The sequence below is a fragment of the Apodemus sylvaticus genome, chromosome 9 (assembly GCF_947179515.1).
Source record: "Apodemus sylvaticus chromosome 9, mApoSyl1.1, whole genome shotgun sequence".
Classification (NCBI taxonomy): Eukaryota; Metazoa; Chordata; class Mammalia; order Rodentia; family Muridae; genus Apodemus; species Apodemus sylvaticus.
Genome location: NC_067480.1, coordinates 54,967,980 through 54,985,703, shown reverse-complemented (window position 1 = coordinate 54,985,703; position 17,724 = coordinate 54,967,980). Strand labels below are relative to the sequence as shown.

Sequence of the window (17,724 nt, the reverse complement as noted above, 5' to 3'; positions counted from 1 at the left end):
AAAAGAGCACAGATTGTAGGATACAAACCATTGCTAAAGATGTGTGCTGAGAAACTCTCTCCTGAGAAAGAGAAGATCCAAGACCTTGCTACCATCCTTATAACAGACACTTTAATAACTAGAAAAAGAGCTGTCTTCCCATCTGTTGAAAGATTGGGGGTATGAATAACTTTGTTGCAAGCAATGGACCACAGGGACATTAGACATCTGTCTCTAAAATCACTGCTAAGCAAACGACTCATCCGGCCATTAAAAATAAGCATTATCATTTTCTACAACAAGTCCTGATAGTTTTCTAAAATCTACCCTGGGGGTTCAGTAGCCATTGTTCACATCTGCAGGTGGAGCCCAGGGAGCTTAGAGACCTGGGCTCCAGAGGAAACCACCCATGTAAAAGAAAGAAAGCCTTGGCTGGTGCTTGGAAAGTCAGCACATCACTTTAAAAGTGGCATTCATTCTTTTCTGTGTCTCAGATCGAAGGAGCATTTGTTCAAGGTCTGGGACTTTATACTCTAGAGGAACTGAAATACTCACCTGAAGGAGTCCTATACACCCGTGGTCCACACCAGTACAAAATAGCATCAGTTACCGACATCCCAGAAGAATTCCATGTATCACTGCTGACACCAACTCAAAACCCAAAAGCCATCTACTCTTCTAAGGTAAGTATATATGGTCAGGCTTCATGCACACGAAGCCTGGAAGGAAGGATTGCCAAGGAAGATGGATTGAGGAATGGTGATGTAGCTGGGTGGTGGAGCACTTGATTGGCATGCACGAGCTCCCACATTCTATCCCCGGTATCACAAAAGGAAAAAAAAGGCTGGATTAGCATCCTGCTTTGAACAGTAACACTGATGCTTCCCAGCTAGAGAACTGGAGAGCTGGTCACTGTAATGTGCAGAAACCCTGGAAAGGGTGGACAGGATTAAATAAGCAACGCATAGTTCCGAACTACAGTCCATTTTACACACTGGCCCCAGACCACATTTGGTCTAAATGTGTTAATATAGTGTGTAACCTTTTCACCTCTCTCCGTGCTGCGCCCCACTCTCTCTGTGCTATTTACACAACTGTCCCCAGAGAGCTCAGTGCTGCTGGGTACAGTGGAAGACCTCTTTATCTCTTATCCTCACTGAATTCTCATCAGATTGCCCCTACTGACCCCTCTCGCTGTCTCCTCGGCTCCACGACATTTCCCACTCCTGTGTGCCTCCTTCTGCTTTTCCTTACTGATGACGTTCCTTTCTCTGCCCAGCTTTAAATGCCATTCTGTAGGTGTTCCCTGCATAACCTTTGTCTACTAGTTATCTTAGCTTAGAAGCATTTTGGAAGCAAGGCTTTCTCATCATCTGCATCTTTAGTCCCAAAGCAGATGCTAAACACAAGAAACATCTATTTAATGTTAGATGGGTTGAACTGAGTTTTGTTATTCTACACGTATATACACACACACACACACACACACACAGTATCTGCAATATTGTAAACAACCACAGAAGTGAATCATAAAATTATTCTACTAAATCATAAATCGCCAATTTAATGAAGTTAATAAAAGAAAATATCAAAATGTTTTACACAATAAGAAAAAAGATTTATCTCTTAGATGTCATCTGTGTGCATATACCTATAACACACTGATACATACTACTAGAAAAATATGACCTGTAGCTATTACCATGGTTTATAACACAAAGAAAGCTGGTGAGACACTGTCCTTTATAGCACATATACTATGTCATGTCAGAGGTAGACTCAGTATAATTTGCCTTATAAGCAGCAGGGAGTAAGGTGTCACATCCTTGTTCTGCCTTGTCAAGTGTCGCTAGATTAAGACCATTCCAGAGTAAGTCTCAGACTGAACAACTTTTGATTTCAGTGACTTCACAAAAAGCTCAAGAACTAGGAGCTTGTATCAACACACAGGGCTTTCCTCATTAAGTTAAGTAGATCACAGTACATTTTTCCAGAATCTATTTTTCATAGCGCTGAAATAATCTGCTTTGGGAAAATCCAAATTTCTGTGAAATAAACAGCAAGAAGCCTGGGCAAGGCAACACCCTGCAAAAGTGTGTGTGTGTGTGTGTGTGTGTGTGTGTCTGTGTCTGTGTGTGTGTGTTTGCATGCATGTGTCTGTGTGTGTGCATATGCGTGTGTGTCTGTGTGTATACGCATGTGTGTGTGTTTGCATACATGTGTGTCTGTGTGTCTGTGTGTGTGTTTGCATGCATATGTGTCTGTGTGTCTGTGTGTGTGTACGCGTGTGTGTGCATGCGTGTGTATATGTGTGTGTCTGTGTGTGTACGTGTTTGCACACACGTGTGTTTGCATACACGTGTGTCTATGTGTCTTGTGTGTTTGCATGCGCGCGCGCGCGCGCGCGCGTGTGTGTGTGTGTGTGTGTGTGTGTGTGTGTGTGTGTGTGTGTGTGTTTACAAGGCTGAGCTACTGCAGGCTCTGCTTCAGGCCAGGAATATGTGATCCTTGCTCTTCCTCTTCCCAAGAGGATGCACCCATCCTGTACCCTCATAAGGATATTAGCGGCCTTACGCTGCAACCCCCCCCCCATGCTGATACTCTTGTAATCCTGGAAGAATCCATCTTGTTGCCAAATTTAAGACATCGTCACCTTGAAGAGTTTCACAGTCACAGGGAAAAGGCCGATGACACTTCACAACTCTCTCTGTGGTCCAACTGTTCAGGTGTTTATTTTTAGCCATGGCAAGTGTATGTTAGAAGATGCTTCCTTAGCCGGGTAATGGTGGCGCACACCTTTAATCCCAGCACTCTGGGAGGCAGAGGCAGGCGGATTTCTGAGTTTGAGGCCAGCCTGGTCTATAGAGTGAGTTCCAGGACATCCAGGGCTACACACAGAGAAACCTTGTCTCGAAAAAACCAAATCCAAAAAACGGGAGTGGGGGGGTGAGGGATGGGGGGAGGGGGGAGAAGAAGATGCTTCCTGACCAAGAAGGCTCTCCTCCACAGTCTCCTAGCTCCTCCCTTCTCCTCCACTGTCTCCTAGCTCCTCCCTTCTCCTCCACAGTCTCCTAGCTCCTCCCTTCTCCTCCACTGTCTCCTAGCTCCTCCCTTCTCCTCCACTGTCTCCTAGCTCCTCCCTTCTCCTCCACTGTCTCCTAGCTCCTCCCTTCTCCTCCACTGTCTCCTAGCTCCTCCCTTCTCCTCCACTGTCTCCTAGCTCCTCCCTTCTCCTCCACTGTCTGCTAGCTCCTCCCTTCTCCTCCACTGTCTCCTAGCTCCTCCCTTCTCCACCACTGTCTCCTAGCTCCTCCCTTCTCCACCACTGTCTCCTAGCTCCTCCCTTCTCCACCACTGTCTCCTAGCTCCTCCCTTCTCCACCACTGTCTCCTAGCTCCTCCCTTCTCCACCACTGTCTCCTAGCTCCTCCCTTCTCCTCCACTGTCTGCTAGCTCCTCCCTTCTCCTCCACTGTCTCCTAGCTCCTCCCTTCTCCACCACTGTCTCCTAGCTCCTCCCTTCTCCACCACTGTCTCCTAGCTCCTCCTCCTCCACTGTCTCCTAGCTCCTCCCTTCTCCTCCACTGTCTCCTAGCTCCTCCTCCTCCACTGTCTTCTAGCTCCTCCCTTCTCCTCCACTGTCTCCTAGCTCCTCCCTTCTCCTCCACTGTCTCCTAGCTCCTCCCTTCTCCTCCACTGTCTCCTAGCTCCTCCCTTCTCCTCCACTGTCTGCTAGCTCCTCCCTTCTCCTCCACTGTCTCCTAGCTCCTCCCTTCTCCTCCACTGTCTCCTAGCTCCTCCCTTCTCCTCCACTGTCTCCTAGCTCCTCCCTTCTCCTCCACTGTCTCCTAGCTCCTCCCTTCTCCACCACTGTCTCCTAGCTCCTCCCTTCTCCTCCACTGTCTCCTAGCTCCTCCCTTCTCCACCACTGTCTCCTAGCTCCTCCCTTCTCCACCACTGTCTCCTAGCTCCTCCTCCTCCACTGTCTCCTAGCTCCTCCCTTCTCCTCCACTGTCTCCTAGCTCCTCCTCCTCCACTGTCTTCTAGCTCCTCCCTTCTCCTCCACTCTCTGCTAGCTCCTCCCTTCTCCTCCACTGTCTCCTAGCTCCTCCCTTCTCCTCCACTGTCTCCTAGCTCCTCCCTTCTCCTCCACTGTCTCCTAGCTCCTCCCTTCTCCTCCACTGTCTCCTAGCTCCTCCCTTCTCCTCCACTGTCTCCTAGCTCCTCCCTTCTCCACCACTGTCTCCTAGCACCTCCCTTCTCCACCACTGTCTCCTAGCTCCTCCCTTCTCCACCACTGTCTCCTAGCTCCTCCCTTCTCCTCCACTGTCTCCTAGCTCCTCCCTTCTCCTCCACTGTCTCCTAGCTCCTCCCTTCTCCTCCACTGTCTCCTAGCTCCTCCCTTCTCCACCACTGTCTCCTAGCTCCTCCCTTCTCCTCCACTGTCTCCTAGCTCCTCCCTTCTCCTCCACTGTCTCCTAGCTCCTCCCTTCTCCTCCACTGTCTCCTAGCTCCTCCCTTCTCCACCACTGTCTCCTAGCTCCTCCCTTCTCCTCCACTGTCTCCTAGCTCCTCCCTTCTCCTCCTCACCTGGCATTCTTCCCACTGAAGCCATGTTATAGGAGAGAAGAGGGAACCTCATTTGAAGGATTTGGCTTGTCCATCTGTCCCTTAGCCACAGTGCTTGGCACTAAGAGGCATTTGTCATCTGTGAGTTTGTGGCTTTTACCTTCAGTCTCAGGTGTGGATAGACTGGGTTTCAGCACAGGTTTGGAGTTTTTCTCCAGTACTTCAAATATGAATAATGTAACATTTATTATGTAAATTTAAATGCTATGCACCTAACATAGACCCTATATGTATTTGGGACACAGTGAACATAAACTGTGTGAGGCTGCTACCAATGGCACACGGCATTCTATTTTACAGTCACCTTTTTAAAATAAATATGTGTATTCTAAAATAACAACAAAAATTGGGAAATGAAACCAAAGTACAGTTGTTTATTACCAAGTATTTTCTCTGCGTACTTGTACTGTTGTACTTCCTTACAACGGTCAGGGCAGTATTCTATCCAGATCAGCATCTTCATAGCAAACACCCGGACAACATGTGGTGCAATGGTGTCACATTGTCACGATGTCACTAAACAATGAAAATTCTTGAGTTCCCTTATAGACTGCTGGACCGTTGTTGCATATCCTTCATCATTGATCAAAATACCAACATCAGTTGGACTGCACTCAGAAGTGTGTATACCTAAGACACTCAGTTTCCTCATCCCACCAGAAGAAAGGGAAAATCTTCTAAGGCAACAGGGAGCACTGCATAATAAGGACAAGCAGACACCTGTAAGATTGCTTAACACAAAATAGCAGGACAGGAGGTGGGAAAACTCACCCTGTAACCTGAACAGCAGGAAAAGCCAGGTGTTGGTGGCTTAATCTGGTTTGCATTGCTGTATCATAATACTAGATACTGGGTGACTTATAAGAAACTTATTTGCATCTCAAAGCCGGCAAAGTCCAAAATTAATAAGCCACACCTGGTGGTGACTTCTTACTGTGTTATACCATGGCAGAAGATAGAGCATATTGATTCAGAGAAAAAGGCCAAGCTCACCTCTGTAACAAACCCACACCTGCAATAACACTAATTCATTCATGAAGATGGAGCCCAGACGACCTAACCATCTCCTAAATGTATAACGAATAAGTTGTCAGTACACGAGCTTAGGGCAGACTTGTTCAAACAATAGTAACCAGCAAACACACCATTGTGCAGGAGAAACTGCTACTAAATGCATCAGGCATGGTATACGGTCTGGGAGTGTGGCCCAGTTTCATCCATGCAAGTTACCTGAGTCTCAGTTTCTACATCTCAGATGTACAAGGGAAGTTCAGGCTTTGGGGAAATGCAAAGGCTAAAGATGCTACCCATGCAGTTTGGCAGTGGTCTGTTTAAAATCAACTGAGGATGATGTTAGCTGCTAAAGTCACTTAGATGTGTTAGTTACCTTTGTATATCTGTGACAATAATACCTGGTAGAAAGGACCTAGCAAAAGCAAGACTTGATTTTGATCATGGCTTCAGAAGATCCACTTCATCATGGTAGGGAAAGAAGTTCACATCCTAGTAGCCGGGGAGCAGAGAAATGGACATTCTGACGCCGCTTGCTCTCCCTCTTGGCCTCCTATTTTATCCGAGCATCTAACCCACAGAATGGTGCAGCCCACATTGAAATGAGATCTCTCTGTGCCCTGAACTAATTCTGTCTGGGAGTGCATTCACAAACATCTCCAAAGATGTGTGCCTCAACAGTTCTCTAGATTGTGTTGACAACGAAGATTAGGCAACACTCTGTGTCATTCATTATCTTAATGAATAAGCAAGCTCATTTTTTACTGATTCGATCTCAGTACTTGCTCTCTTATTCATTCATCAGATATTTGCAAACACCTGAATACGCCATTTTAGCCTGAGCAAGAAAGGACCAGTCTCTGGGGTCAAGGTGATAGCATTGTTCATTCAGCTTTTTCTGGTGTCCATAACAGACAGTCATTATTTATTTCTGGATGATTTAAGCCTCTCAAGGAGCCTGTGACCACCAGCTGCTCCCCTTGTTGACTTGATGGCAGGAAGTCAACAGCCTAGCACCGTGTGTATAGACAGTCTAGTCTCCCCTCATAAATTAAGGTCTAGCTCACACTGTCAGTCTCTGGGGTTTGAGTAGTTTCCTAGGGACAAATTACCTCTAGAGCCTGGGATACTTAGGTTTCTTCAGGGTTACATAGACTCTTAGTTGGTTATAATGTTAATCCCTCTGCCCTAGAGGCCTAGACACTCTGCTTTCTCAGGAAAATCTTTCTGAGGTGTAGGGGCTTCAATCATGTTGTGAAAATATGAATACCTCCACCTGATCCCACTGCTGCCACTCAAGCCACCTGAGCCTGTGCAGGGCACTCACTCCCCCAGTTACTGGAAGGCATAAGTAGTCTAACATGTGGGAAGGCTCACCAGCACTGTGAAGGAGTCACTTGCCGTGAGATAACATTTGATCCATTGACAGACCCCCCCCCCCAAGGCAAATGTGTCAGGCTCTACAGCTTGGTGGCCTTGTAACTGTCTTCTTGTGCAGCTGAAGAATGATAAAATTGCTCAATGACACATTTCTCATAACACGTCCCTATCATCCATTCAATCATGACTGTACAGAAACACAGTCACAAGATCCCTTTAGCTCATCTCAGTCATCCTGGCCGGTCCAGGGCAAAGGGTCAGAGCATGAGAACCTGCTACCAAGGAGCAACTATCGATGAGGACAAGTCTGGCTGAGCGAGACTAGGTGGAGCAATGAGCAACTCAACAATGTCTTCAAAGGCCCTGGGTCCTCATTCTCCGAGGATCCTCTACCTCTCCAGTCTTCAGCGGTAGTCACTGCTAGAGGGATTTCTTGGGCATTTTACGTGAGTTAAGGCATACTTGATCTGTTAAGATAACAAATTAACCAGAGTATAAGACTAGAAAGAAAGTCATGTGATTCATAGTTAAAAAAAAATCCTTTGGTGTCTTCCCCTGAATTGATACTGAGACACCGCTCTTACACGGCTCCCAGAGCCCTGCTCATCATCCCCAAAACTTCTCGTGCCACCCTTTCTGTGCCACATAGCTTTTTTCAGCCCTCTTCTCTCTTCCTGATGCCCTTGAATGCCACCTGTACCAGAGTTCTCTAGATAAACAGAACCCATGGACTTCATCTGGATATTATAGATACATGTATGTGCATATGTTATACATGTGTGTTATGAATATAAGCATGCGTATCTATATGTATATTTGCATGTGAATCTGCATGTATGTGTATATACATCCGTACATGTATACACAGATTTATTTTAAGTAATTGACTCACATAGTTGTAGAACTGACAAATTCAAGATCTGTAGGGCAGTGGGGTGGCAGGCTAGAAAATCAGGTAAGGGTTTCTGTGCCGAGGACCTGAGACAGAATCACCCCTCCTTGCTAGGAGAAATTTGGTTTGCTCTTAGGGACCTCACACATATCATCAAAGCTAATAATATCTTAAAGCCAATGCTAATCACATCTACAGCAAACTTTCCCAGAGATGCCTACATCAGTATTTAAACAAGTACATGGGTGCCTGAGCCCATTTGGCTTATGCACAAACTTACACACTACCTGGGATTTATCTTTCCTTCCTCACCTGGCAAGCACCCTGTCGCCTCATACATCATCTCTTCAGGAAAAGCCATCTCTGCCTTTTTAGTTCATGCAGGGGACCACGACTGTCCTGTCTTGGCATACATTTTTTGTTGCACTCACTTGGCATCTATCTCCTACATGGATAAGCATTCAATCAGAGCTGCCCATACAGGTTCCCATCTCTTCATATCTAGCTATCAGTGGAAGGCTGCCTATACCCCTCGGAGTTCAGTTACCCCCTGCCTTTGCAGCCTGATGTGTCAGCCTGTACAGGCAGTCAGAGGAATACCCCAAAGCATATGAGACAATGGCTTCCATTCAGGACAGGATTATGAATGTTGTATCAACACAGCACGGTGGTAAAGGATGCTTGACTTTTACCTCTGGAGACTTCTAACTCATAGACTTCCAGTGGCAAACACCATCCTCCATGAAACACATCAGGGTTTACTGGTGTGCCTTGATAAAACTTTAACTCTTTGAAGTACTCTCTGTATCTTGGGAAAGCTCTTGAATCCTTGTCACTGATTTAATTCAGACTAAGAAGGATAAATCCTTGGCATGGACCCCACCAAGATTGTTAGTCATTAATCAAGGTATTTCTATACCATTCTCATCCCTTAAAAGCCCTGTTGGCACAGTGGGTAGCTTCGGATGCAACTGCATGGTCCCCTTGGGCATGGGCATGCCAGGCCTTGGCCAGGTTCTCATGGTTTGGCGAGTGTAACCAGCATCAGGATTACCACCGTGGCCAATCTTCTACCAGAATGGGGTTTCTCTGAGGCCCAACCAGCTTCCTAAACAAACAGAAACTGGCCCTGTAGCAGAGTTCAGGCTGTTCTGGGATAAACTGGATGACTGGAGAGACTGCCATCTTCAGAAAAGAATGATCACAAGCAGGCTATGATTTGGAAAAGGCAAGAGGCATCAAAAAAAAAAAAAAAAAAAAAAACATGCTTGAGTCCTTGATGGATTTGTGGAGCCAGCATTAACTGTACCCTGCATGGCTCAGGTACTGGGCACTGCTAAGCAAACAGCCCATGATCTGCCCCAGGGCCTACCCACTTACCAGCAAGATTGCTGCAAGGAAACACAAACTGAAAGGAGGGGACCCCTTCAGAAGCACTGCGCCAGCTCAGGCCAGCTCCCCTGACCCCGTGTCCCTGTCTCCGTCCAGAACCAGCTTTCTAAATGACTTCTCATTTTGTCTTCCCTCCCCACATCTCCAGGGCCTCGGCGAAGCTGGAATGTTTCTGGGTTCTTCTGTGTTCTTCGCTATTGCTGCCGCCGTGGATGCAGCTCGAAAGGAGAGAGGCTTGTCCCCGATTTGGGCCATCAACAGCCCTGCCACAGCAGAACTAATTCGCATGGCCTGTGAGGACCAGCTTACGAACCTGGTATGGGATCACCTCCATCTTGTCAATGAATGTCTGCAAGTCTTTTCGTGATTCTCAGTGCAGGGATACAGGACACGTGTCAGTTCAAAAGTAAATCCACACACCCCATAAGCACGATGTCTTCTTGTGAAAAATGGAAGTTGCTGGTGAGAGTTTTCAAGTAGGAAGTTATTGGATTTTTTTTATATTTATAGAAGGGAACGTGGGTTTTAAATGGTTAAGGAATGGTCTTTCCCACCTGAGTGCCTAAGAGCTGCAGAAGACTATTGCCTTTTCAAGAGTACTGCAGTCTTCCGCCACGACCCACCCCTCCACCACTTACTCAGGAGAAAGGCTGCTCATACCATTTCCTAAAGCCGTGTACACACTGCAACGCACCGTGTGTGCTGAATCCACACTACCTTTTAAAGATGGCAGGCTGGCAAACAAAATGCTTGACTAATAATTTTGTACTAATATAAAGGGAATGGGAACATCTTGGTGTACTGGGTTGAGGTTAACTATAAAATTAATCTTACATGTATATCTTCCAATGGCTTAAAGTCCTCCAGTCAAGCCAGGCCCTAGTTTCTAGCCCTATGTTTTCTGATTTTTCTTAACCTCAACATCACAATGAGGAAAGGAAGAATTCTGACTGAGTCATGGTGGCAAGCAGGGACAGGTGTGTGTGTGTGTTTAGGAAGGGTGTTATATAAAATTGACCAATTATCCAAATACAATGTCAGCTAAAATGTCCCTGTGCCATCAGACTTGAATGTGCCTGAACTGTTGAAGACAGATCTAAAATGTACATGAAAGATGCTCAGTACATTCTCTGCTAGAGGTGTGCCAAGCCAGTCACAGTTGGGTTGTGATGTGTGTGTGTGTGTGTGTGTGTGTGTGTTATCCATATGCCTGTGTGTATGCATATTTAAACTATTAGACTCATTCCTCTCCAGGAGTAAAAGAGAACAGGGCACAGTGAGATACACATTCACATTTAATTTAACAATTGTGACCAGGCATTGACAAATATAAGTATATATCTAAAACTCCACCTTGTGTGACTTAGAATGTAATGATATGTGTTTAAAATGAGAGTGGGGCAAGAAGAAAGTACCAGAGCAGACACGGCCCAGGGCAGACCTACAGAAGGTGACAGAGAAGACATCTAGCTAATGGATGAGAGCTAGACAAACAGGCAGAAGAAACAGGAATTCCAGGGAGAGGGAAAACTGAAGGAAATACGGGGCAGAGGAGAAAAGCATCAGAACACAGATAGTGTGTGTTTCCTGCATGGGAGACTGCGCAGAGGGAAATCTGGAGCGTCAACTGGGACGAAATCCTGAACCAGAACACAGAGAGTCATAAGTGTAAATTGGGTCTATCCTGAAAGCAGGGCCTTTGGAGGTCATGTGACCATGAGAATGAGAAGCTCAAGCAAGCATCCTGATAGATGCTATAACATGAATTAGCCTGAGAACGAACGGTTAGGAGCTACGATAGTAGTCAAGAGGTGACAGTCTTGAGCATGCAAAGCTAATGTCATTTGATGGAAAGGAGGTCAGGCAACGCCTGCTGTTGAGGGAAGGACCGGCAGCTGAGAGCCCAGGGTAGGCCTGTGGCCGGTCATCCTGGGGTGAGTGGGAGGACTGTGCCTCTCATATCAGTAGGCAGCAGGGAAATCCTTCCCAGGAGAATGGCAAATTCACTTTCAGATTTGCAGCAGGGTAGTCAGTCAGCCAAAGAATTTTGCCAACAAGCAACTAGCCCAGAACTGACCCGATGGCAGAATTCCAGGCAGATTTATGAGTCATTAGTACAAAGTAGTAATTAGAATCGTAAAAGTTCATCATTTACCTGAGGGAAGAAAATGGAGACAAAAAAAAAAAAAGGAGGGAGAGAGAGGAAGGAGTCGGATGTGCTTGGTGTGGGGATAGATGGACGGTGGGTCTGGGGGAGGGTGGCGGATGGTGACACAAAGGACCCACATCCTGTGCACACTGGATGTGAGCACACCTCCAGGGAGCCAACAACCTTCCCAGACACAACTTAGAACAGAACAAACTTGCCGGCCTGAGAACCTCACCCTCCTAAACCCTCACAGATGCAGGTGCTCCAGACCCCAAGTGCTTTGTTCCCGAGCCTCCTCCACCCCAAATCCGGCAGTGCCAGGCCTGAGTGGAGATAGACAGTCCGTTCTCGTGGCTCTTTCCGTTCCTGTCCTGTGTTCCCTTCCATAATATTACAGCACGGATAGGGGTGTGGGCCTTTGTGGTCAGGGAAAGTCACAAGAAATATTTGTACCCAACACTCAGGAGACTGAGGCAAGGTGAGGGTCATGGCCCAGGCCATCCTGGGCTATATGACAAGCCCTTGCCAAAGGAAGGAAAATAAAGAATAGGAAAGGAGGAGGGAAGAGAGAACAGGGGAAGGGATAAATAAGGACTCTCCCGAAACAGTTTCACTAACTTGACTTTTGACCCTTGTAGGGTGAGGGACACAGATGGATCAACATGGCATGATCCTGGGGAAATCCCATAGAAATCTGTGTTTTAATGTAATACAAATACAAATGTGTGGGGTTGGCTTTGCAGCACTTTATGTCTAAGTAGTGCCTGCTCTGGGCAGGAAGGTTCCTCTGACTCAAAGACTTGCTTTTCCAAAGGCAGCAATGAAGCTATGTTATCTTTGAGACAGAGCAAGAGTATTCGCTGAGGACTTTATCACCAGCAGTGGGCCTCCCTGGTGAGAAGAGAGTATTTGCTACAGGGAAGGGCTGTGCTGCTTTCAAAGTGTTCTTTCACAGGGCAGGCAGGCTGAACCTAGGAGCAGACGAGGAGATGTACTTGGAGGCTCAGGGCCTGGCTAGCACCATGCCTGAATGCTCTGCTAGAATTACTTGTCCTCAAACACTGAATGAGCCCTATAGCAGATCTGCGTGTTGTACAGTCTTGAAAAAACGCTTCCCTGTGTAGCCCTGGCTGTCCTAGAACTCACTCTGTAGACCAGGCTGGACTTGAACTTAGAAATCCACCTGTCTCTGCCTCCCAAGTGCTGGGATTAAAGGTGTGCACCACCACTGCCCAGATTAAAGATTTATTTATTGATTTATTGATTATATGTAAGTACACTGTAGCTGTTTTCAGATACCAGAAGAGGGCATCTGATCTCATTACAGATGGTTGTGAGCCACCGTATAATTGCTGGGAATTGAACTCAGAACCTCCGGAAAAGCAGTTGGTGCTCTTAGCTGCTGAGTCATGCTCTTCTGAAGATTCTGAGTTCAAATCCTAGTATGATGCCCTCTTCTGGAGTATCTAAAGACAGCTACAGTGTACTTACATATAATAAATAAATAAATCTTAAAAAGAAAGAAAGAAACAATGAAACAAAGAAAGAAACAATGAAACAAAGAAACAAAGAAACAAAGAAAGAAAGGAGCTTCCCAATCAAATCCCCCTTTACTTTCCAAAGCAGCAGAACATGAATTTGTCAAACTAGAACTCACCCCTCCAACTTGAGAGCATCTCGTGGTATGAAGTGGAAATCAAAATTCTGCTCCTGTCCTGCTCCCTAGGGCGGCACACATGCAAGTTCTGCATCTGTGCAGGGGCTCCGAGGTCGCTGTGGGCTTTCGTCCACACCTGTTATCCATCAGGAGTGAGGGCTATCCATCGCCCTCTGCCCAGCATGTCTGCTTACCTTCCTCTGTTGAGCCTCCAGCCCACGCCTCAGGATCGCATGCCGGCTTACTTCTTTGCATGACATATAAAGGAAACATTTAAAAAATAAAAGGCCTTTCAATTAGTTATACTGCATCAGCTTATGCCTTTGAAAGAATCTGTGGGAATTCTATTTCGTGGAATAACTATGAATTCACATCTCTGATCAATTTTGACTGACTGAATTTAATGAAGTCCGTTTACCCATCTGTAATTTTTATTTTATTTAGCTCAAAGGTTGTTTATGAAAACATGTGACCATCTCAGCAGACATTGCATTTCTCTTTGTATGGTCAGCCTTCTCTCTTTTTGCATATTTAACGCATTTCTATTTGACAGCAGGTGCTCATTTTTAAACCAAAAAAGGGTGACTTTTTAATGTAAAATTATTTGTATTAATTTAGGGTTTGTTGTTGTGTTGTATTGTGTTGTTTTTAAGCTTCCTTTAGAAAAAATTACTAAAACAAAAAGGTCAGCATTAACCTTGCAAAATATAAAGTTTATGAGTGCTAAAAGTACTAAAGTTTACAAGTGCTTCATTTTTGTACGCCATTTTTGAACAGGCTCTCGGCGTTTTCAATAATCACTGCTCACAAGTGTGGTGAGCGTAACTCACCCAGAGAGCATGTCTGCCTCCTGGTTTCTTTTCTGTCTCAGTTTTGATGAATGCTTACTTCACTAAAGAATTCCTGCCTCTGAGCCAGTTAGTTTGCCAGGGTTAAGACCTCATATCACTAAAGCCAAAGGGCGGACAGAAGATTAACTGTGGAGAGAAGTCTCTTTCCATTATTTGAACACGTGCATGCCCATGTCTGCCAGTGTATTTAAGAACACTTCATGAGTTCTTTTCAGCTGAGCCAGTATTGTATACATTTTGTCTCTGCTTGCTATGTCAAAGAATTAGATATTTTTTATTTATCTAAAATTACCTAATTCCTGTTGGGAAAGAAAAAAATCTTTGCAAATTAAGCAAATAAATGTGATGACTAAATAGGTTAAATGTTTTTTTTAAAAAAAAAGAAATTATTTTTGCCATCCATTAATTATATTGATTATTTTAGATGGTTTTTTATCTTCTGTTTTTAAACTGAATTCTCTCACCTTTGTTGTTTTTTTTTTTTTTCCAACTTTCTTTTTAGGTTCCCCAAACGGATTCTAAATGCCGTAAGCCATGGTCCATCCCAGTTGCCTAATGCTTGGGATTCAAGCACAAAAGCAGATCTTCACATGGACTTACAGCTTCAGCAGGTTACTTGTATAAACATCTTTATCTAAAATATGTAGAAAATTAGAGGCAGTTCTTACATTTTCATATTTACAAAATCTTGTAATCTTTAATCGCATGCACTATGAGCCGTGATGTTTATGGGTGTCAGCCAAATGCCATGTTTAATTCAATATACTAAATGGAGTTTTCCACTGTGTGAAGAATTTCTGTGCTGAGTCTATAGAGAAAATGAATATCTTTTCTCAAATATCTATGCTCCTATCCTGAAAAAACAAACAAACAAAAAAAATAAAACAGAGAAATGAACAGGATTCTGTGGTTGTTTACCTATATTTGTGAAGTTCTGGTATTATGATGCTGTGTGTAAAATGACTTGGTTTTATTTATCACTCTAGATTAAATGTAGAGTTTACGAGTTGACAGTCTGCAATGACTATGAAATGAGGCATTGCTTGCTTGTTTTAATGCACACGTTTGTTGAAAAGTCCCTTTATTGTTTTTCTAAGACTCTGTTTCCAAAGATTCACTGAGATGCTCCATATGGCAGGGTTGCCCTAAGATGACCCAGGGGATGACAATTTAGGGAAACTGAGGAAGCAGCTTTGAGATGTCAGAGCAGCAGTGGCATATGGCTTCCCCTAACCAATCCGAGCTGAGGCGAAAGCAGCCAGATAACTGGATCCACTGCCCCTATCAGTCAGGTTCAGAAGGCACAAGCACTAGTTTGATATCCACATCGTATTCAAAGTTGTCAAGTCTGAAACATTCTAACGTGCTTAGACTTTACTAAGTGGTTTTTATTGATATGAAAGTTTTAGTGGCGGAGATTTTCAATGAGCTGATTTTGCACATGGCATTGTCTTAAATCCAACCTAGTAACTCCTATCTGAGCCCCCACTCATTCCTTCTCTCCATTTTGGGATACCTCTGCTTCCTCCAGACAGCATCTCCAGCTTGGGGGTAGCCCATGCGAGGGTAAAACAGCAGAAGGGGGCAGTCAGTTTGCACACAGCACAGTAGTAGTTCTTACTCCTACCTTCATTTGAATTTTCTCACTTCTTAATCAGAATTATTAGGTATTTATACACTTAGATGCACAAAGAAAACACTGGCTTTGTTAGCTGATGTTTAGCTTATTATTTTCTAAATAGGTTTTGCTTTGTCTTCAAGACATATACATTCCTGCTTTCTCTCTTGATATTTTTTTCTCTTCTTTTGACATGAATGGTTGGTTTTCTTTTTTTTAAATCATTGGGGTTTAATAAAAATATTTAAAGCTATTACATTTCAGGGGCCAGAGAGATGGTTCAGTGGTTAAGATTACTGTCTGCTCTGGCAGAGAACCCAGATTTGGTTCTCAACATCCAAATGGTGGTTACAACCACCTGCAACTCCCATTCCAGTGGATCTAGTGCTTTCTTCTGGACTCTGAGGGCACTTAGGGCACTATTTGTGTACACATAGCACAAATATATTCATGCAAATAAAACACTCATATACATAAAATAAAAATAAATAAATCAAAAATTAATTTAAAAAACTAATTCACCTAGAATATGACAATAGTTGAATTTTACAGATTTCTGAAATGCGCTTTTTATTACCTTATCTTTGGTTGGTTGGTTTGGTTTTTGACACAGGATCTTAGCTGTTTAGCCCAAACTAGCCTTGAACTCAAAATCAGTCTTCCCATTCCTTTCTTGGGGGGAGGGTGGCTGGGATTACGGGCATGCACATATGTCATTTATTTTTCTATAAACTTTATGTTCTGTTTTCATTCCTTTTCTGAATCTAAATATATAGAAACTTTATTCTAAAACATATCTACGGCTATATGTCTTGTTTGTTCATTTTCCATTAAGTTCTAGTGTGGTTGCATTATAGTCACAACAAATCATTTAAAAGGGAAAAAAATAAAGAACAAACTAGGGTGTAAAAGAAAAAAAAAACAGAAGCATAAGACACAACCAGAAAGTGTAAAGGGAAGTAATGAAGGTAAGACACAAACGGAGAGGACACAAAGGGACCCAGTGGCTGTCAGAGCAGAGGACTGAGTCTCAGGCTGCTGGCCTGGCAGCAGGGCTGTACACAGGGCACAAGATGCGCAGCAGTGCTGGGAGACCAGAAGGTGCAGGGAGGGAAGGGCGCAGAGCCACAGACAGGTTGGGGGGGTGCCTGGGAGGAGCTCTCTGCATCTTGATTGTGAGGGCTGAGACTCGCCTTTCTCCTCTGTCTGTTCTGCTGCCTTAAGTGCTAGACTTAAGCATGCATGACTCATCGTTTTCTGTTCCATCCCGTGACTCTTTGGATTCTTGGTTAAGTTTATCTCTATATCATTCCTTAAACTGGAGGAATAGATTTCAACATGGGAAAAGCACCAGGTGCCCCAACTGAACAACTTAACTCACTCACATTGAGTGATGTCCACTGTGGCATTATGTGAGAAATGTGAAGGGTCACCAACCTCTAAACTCCGTATCTACAGCCCACCTGTGTGTGCCAGGCTCTGCCTCCCTGAGCAGCAGCTGCTACCTGCTCCTGCTTGGGAAGGACTGAGTGATCGTGGTAGCAACCACTCCCTAGCCAGAGGAAAATCCAATGTCTGCCCTCTACCTACTTAAAATATCACACCGATGAGAGAAGAACAGAAGATAGGGATTATCCACTTGCTGGATGTTTCCTTCATGGAGATACTGGAAAAGAAAGCTTCCCAGAAACGCCAAGGCCCTGCTGCATGATGATTACCAGCCAAGACTCTGCAGCCAGGCTGCTACAGGTTTATTCCATTGCTAGACTATTACTTTAGTCAAGTTACTTAAACTCTCTGCGCCTTCATTTACCAGGTCTGTAGATGAAGACAATAGTAGTACCTGCCTCATCTTTTTTTTTTTTTTTTAAGAATTAAATGAGCTGGTGCCTAGACAGTGCCTGGTTCACACACACATGGCGAGAACAACCTCTTATTGGTCTTGTAGGCATCTTCATGGTCACAGGGTGTACAGACCTGCACAGAGTACAGGCACAGGTCTTACTTGGGTTAGACCTGCTTACTTTCTTGGGTTAACTCAGCCAAGTATCCCACTGACCTCTGGCTAAATTAAAGCAGTTGTCCAGAAATGCACAAAAATTTCAGTAGAAAAAATTGGATAGGAATCTCATGTAGCACGACTCCTCAGCCAGAGAGAATGTAATAAG

The 17,724-nt window shown here is 44.6% G+C and overlaps 1 protein-coding gene across 1 annotated transcript in view; it reads left to right on the top strand.

Moving 5' to 3' along the window:
- The window catches only part of LOC127692160 (aldehyde oxidase 3), an 89,720-nt gene extending 73,441 nt beyond the window's left edge, over nt 1-16,279 (top strand). Inside the window, exons 33-35 of the mRNA XM_052192228.1 lie at nt 474-662; nt 9,430-9,597; nt 14,441-16,279. Coding sequence (XP_052048188.1) covers nt 474-662; nt 9,430-9,597; nt 14,441-14,494 — 411 coding nt within the window. The 3' untranslated portion in view covers nt 14,495-16,279. The remainder of the gene's footprint in view (nt 1-473; nt 663-9,429; nt 9,598-14,440) is intronic.
- Nucleotides 16,280-17,724: the final 1,445 nt, after the last annotated feature.